The 4,389-nt window shown below is 35.3% G+C and overlaps 1 protein-coding gene across 1 annotated transcript; it reads right to left on the reverse strand.

Moving 5' to 3' along the window:
• Window positions 1-582: 582 nt before the first annotated feature.
• On the reverse strand, window positions 583-1,745 carry LOC137388560 (M protein, serotype 2.1-like). The gene is made up of 2 exons (XM_068075043.1): window positions 1,619-1,745; window positions 583-1,121 (listed from the first exon to the last, which is right to left on the reverse strand). Exons 1-2 carry the CDS (start codon window positions 1,743-1,745, stop codon window positions 583-585), a joined length of 666 nt encoding a protein of 221 aa, XP_067931144.1.
• Window positions 1,746-4,389: the final 2,644 nt, after the last annotated feature.

Below are 4,389 nucleotides of genomic sequence, written 5' to 3' on the forward strand. Positions count from 1 at the left end.
AGACAGGTTGCCAAACGCGTGACATCATTTTGGGCAAGTCTGGGCACGTTTTGGTGGCCTGAGCGTTTTTACGGCGATCAGATTTTTTCGGTTTTAATCTTCAAATATCTTGGCAATGCAATCGCGTAACACAACAAACAACATATCAACTGATAGAGAAAAGAAAAATGCTTTCTTTTAAGATCAACTTAAATTTGACGCAACTACATCTTTAACAGGGTAAAGTAACTGATAGCATTCACCTTCGCTTAATTAAAATGTATAAAAACTTAAAGTAATTTAAAAAATTACTAAGTATATGGAAGTACACAGACACAATTCCTAGTCAATAGAGAAGAGAGTAAAAGGGACATAGTTAAGTTTAGGTATCTATGGCACAGTTTAAAGTATGCCGTAATATGTACTGACATTAGCAATCACCAGAGCGAAGATAATGACTGCAAGTATATAGTTTATAGTTTCTGCCTTTTCCATTTTTTGTTGTAACAGCGGTGTTTGTTTTTGCAGTTCACTCAGTGTACCCTCAAGCTGAAGCGTTTCTGTACTCATTTGACTTTTCTCAGCTTGAAGTCGCTTTATTTGTCACCTTTGTTTACGTAGATTATCTTCATATTTATTTTTCTCCAAAACACTTTCCCTCTTTTCAGTATCAAGTTGCTTGACCCGTTGTGTTTGTTCTCGTAGGTCGTCTTGAAGTTTCATCATCTCCAAATTCAATTGCCCTTTCTCTGCTTCAATTCGCTCTATTTGTCGTTTTTGATCTTGTAAGTTGTTTTCAAGTCTCATATTCTCCAAATTCAATCGCTCTTTCTCAGCTTCGAGTCGCTCTACTCGTTTTTGTTGAAGTTGTAGGTCGCTTTGCATTTGCTCATAGTTGAAATTCAATAGCTGTTTATCTGTTTTAAGTTGTTGACCTTCCATTTCCAGCTTTCTCTTATCGTTCTCCAGCTTACTTTTCTCATCTTCTAGGCGTTTACGACTCTTTTTTTCTCGGCGGTTCTCTGAGGTCAGAAATTTGTTTTCACAATCCTTTTCTAGTAATCGGAGCCTTCCATCTCCGACTATCTTAGTCGTTTCATTTTCATGCTCTAGCTGCATAAATCTCTGTTCAATCTGCAGCTCTAAAAATGGCGCAATCACACATATTGGGCAAGAGCAAAGATATATAGTGCATATAGTGGCTAATCATGATGGTTAAGCTACAATAATTACTGGTATAGTGTGAGAGAAGCAAATATTAAAAATTGTAAATAAATTGAAAAAGCAGAAAGCCTAATGCACTGCAATATGCAAATTAAAAAATTATTATAATGACTGGAATGAGTAGTCAGATAAATAAGCTCTCCAAGAACATTTCTAAAATTCGGTAATAGGTAGTTTACTATAAATATAATGTGAATTATTCTCAGAATTGTCAATATCTTGGGCAGATCTGGTGGTATCAGCTTACATTATTAATGCACATTGCGACTTAGTTTTAATGTCAAAATGTCTTTATAAGCTATTTCAGCAGTGATTGCTAAAGTGTTCGCTCAAATCTTCTAGCAACAACCTATCTTGTTGGAAATCTACAACCTATCTTATGGAAATACAATAGATCCGCCGAAAATTTACTGACCGTTTATTTTATCCGCTTGCTCTCCAATGATAAGTCTAGCACGAGAAACATCCTCATTATTGGCTGATGCAGCAGCTTTAACAGCTTCAACAGCTGTTCCAACGAGTGCAAGAGTCAATGGATCCATGTATTTCTATCTATAGAAAACTGTCGATGGTTGCAATATGTGTCTTGAATGATATTACGATCAACTACATTAGTTTTCTCATTGTCAGTTACTCGCGCTACTTGTTTATGTGTTACTTGACTAGGTCATATTTGCTATATAAACATCAAAAATCTAAAACTTTTACAAATTAGACTGTGTTTCCTTTTACAGGGGTGGATGCTGAAGGTGTCCCTACTTACAAGTTGAAATGTAAGCTCTAGTATTTAGTATTGCTATTCTTCACACCCAACTTGTATGAAATGTTAATGTAACCAATCACAATCCTCTATTCAATCCACATTTCTACATAAATGAAGGCATCTGATTGAAGTGTTTCACCAGTACAGACAACTCTAGAGAAGCCGAATAATTTATGATCGATTAGACAAACTTTTTTGCCTAGTCAATCAAATCACATACTTTTAGCCAATATATAATGGAATCGAGTAATATGCCAAGGAGTTATAACGTCTGATTGACAGAAAGCATTCAGCACTGAGTGCAGTGATGCTCAATTACTTTAATATAAATGTTAATGCAAAAGTCATCAGCAATTTAAAAAATGTTACATATGATTCTATACACTGTAAGACAAATCCAAAATAGCATTTAAAACTTATCTAGCCTGAATTCTCAAATCCCTTCTGCAAGCAAATCGTCTTAAGAGGTTTGTTCATAATGTGTTTCTAATAAAAGCTGCATGTTTTCTAATTTCATCAATTTAAGCTCTGAAGTGTTGACTGTTAACAAATAAGCATGCTGAAAAAAGAACAAAAAATAAGCTACGCAGATACAGTATTACTCTTTGATTCATTCTATATTGGAGAAACAACGTGGGAAATTTTAGAAATTGTGTTTTATATGCAGGTGACTCCCGAGCGCCCGAGTATGTTGAAGGAACACGCTCTCTATGCCAGATCACCTCAATGATGCAGTAATAACACTAAAATGAGCAGCATTATCAGTGTTGGCTATAGCAGCAGTAGCAGTAGTAGTTGTGTCAGAATTACATTCAGCTGTTCCAACGAGTGCTGGAGACAGTAAGATGGCAAATGCTAGCTTAGTTTTTTAGCTTTAACATAGCATTCCTTTGTACTATAATTTCTGTACATATTTGACAGTAATTCTGTCTGTTTGCATAAGAAAATTTAGTTTTGTTGTATTATTTTGTTTATTTTTGTGTTTTATGTTTTGAGTGTCTTTGTTAAAGCAATCATCGTTTTGTATAATTTTGAATGTCTACTTTTGGTGAGTGTCTTCAGTGATGCACTCGTACATATTATATGTACTTGTGAAGTCTTATATAAACTAGACACTGATTCAATTAAACACTGTTTAATATGACACATCAATAATTACTACATTATGATGCTATCGTACTAGTAGATAATAACTTTAGATACTGTTTCTACACACTTTGGCTTTAAGAAAAATGAGTTCGAGTTGAGATGCTCCAATACAATTTTTAATCTTTATCTTTCTACAACTGTTTTAAGCAAATTATTTTAAAGCAGCTCGCCATGATACATGCAGTTCAATATGAAATTCAAACTAAAGACACAGTTAATAAACCTGTTGTTATTTTGTCGTATTACAGCCATAGCGATACAGCCATAACTCATGGGCTAGGCAAATAGTTTATGATTCACAAGTTGGTGGCTTGAGTCACACTAATACCATCGGTTGTGTTATGAAAAGCATTCAATCGCAAGGACTTCATGCTGTATCTGTCTAAAATTTGTAAACCCTGTTGACTAAAAGCTTGTAATTTTCTCACATTATTCTCAGACTAAACCATCATGGAGGTAATTGAACAGTAGTTATGTAAATGATAAGCAACAAAGAGACAACAATGCTTTCAAATGGATGAGCAGCTTATTAATTAATTACATGTCTGATATTAGTCACCTGCAGTGTTTGCAATTCATAAGTTCTATTGATTTCTTTAAACTAGCTGTCTAGCCAAATCTACTGTATTTATTATTCATTATTTCATTAAACCAGCTGGGACGACAGCCATATTTTTCTCCACTACTGGCAAGACATCCGCACTTCAGTGCTAATCTTATGCAGTTTGATGTATTGTTGATTGCAGCAGAATATCTGAGCCTCAGACATGTCAAAATAGTTTCCTTAGCTGAGTAGCAGCATTGCCAATTGGCCGGGCTCAACACCTGCCTGTCGGCAAGAGGACGGTTCTGTCTAGCAGGGCCAATAGAGATGACCAAACTGACCCTACTGGGTTGAGCACAGGAGAGAACAGCCTGGCCAAAAGCGTAACTAGCCAGCAGCCAAACGGTGATAAAAAGATTGGCCAGCTTTGGAAGAAGAGGTCGAGGCCTTGTCAACATAAAATAATGAGCAAAAACCAGAGAACGCAGAGCAAGAGAAAACCTTATCCTAGAGAGTTAATTAAATGCACCCATGTTTTACTGTATCATCTATATTCATTTGTAAATATATACTTGAACAAAGAGTGTTGGTTTTAAGTGGAGGAGTACAAGTTCACATCAATTTTTACAGTAAAAGGTTAACTAACGAAGTTTTACTGATTAAGACTTTGAGTTAGATTCGTTTGATCAGGTTGGGATATGGGCACCTAAATTTCTGAATGAATAACTAT

This window comes from Watersipora subatra, chromosome 2 (genome assembly GCF_963576615.1).
Source record: "Watersipora subatra chromosome 2, tzWatSuba1.1, whole genome shotgun sequence".
NCBI lineage: Eukaryota > Metazoa > Bryozoa > Gymnolaemata > Cheilostomatida > Watersiporidae > Watersipora > Watersipora subatra.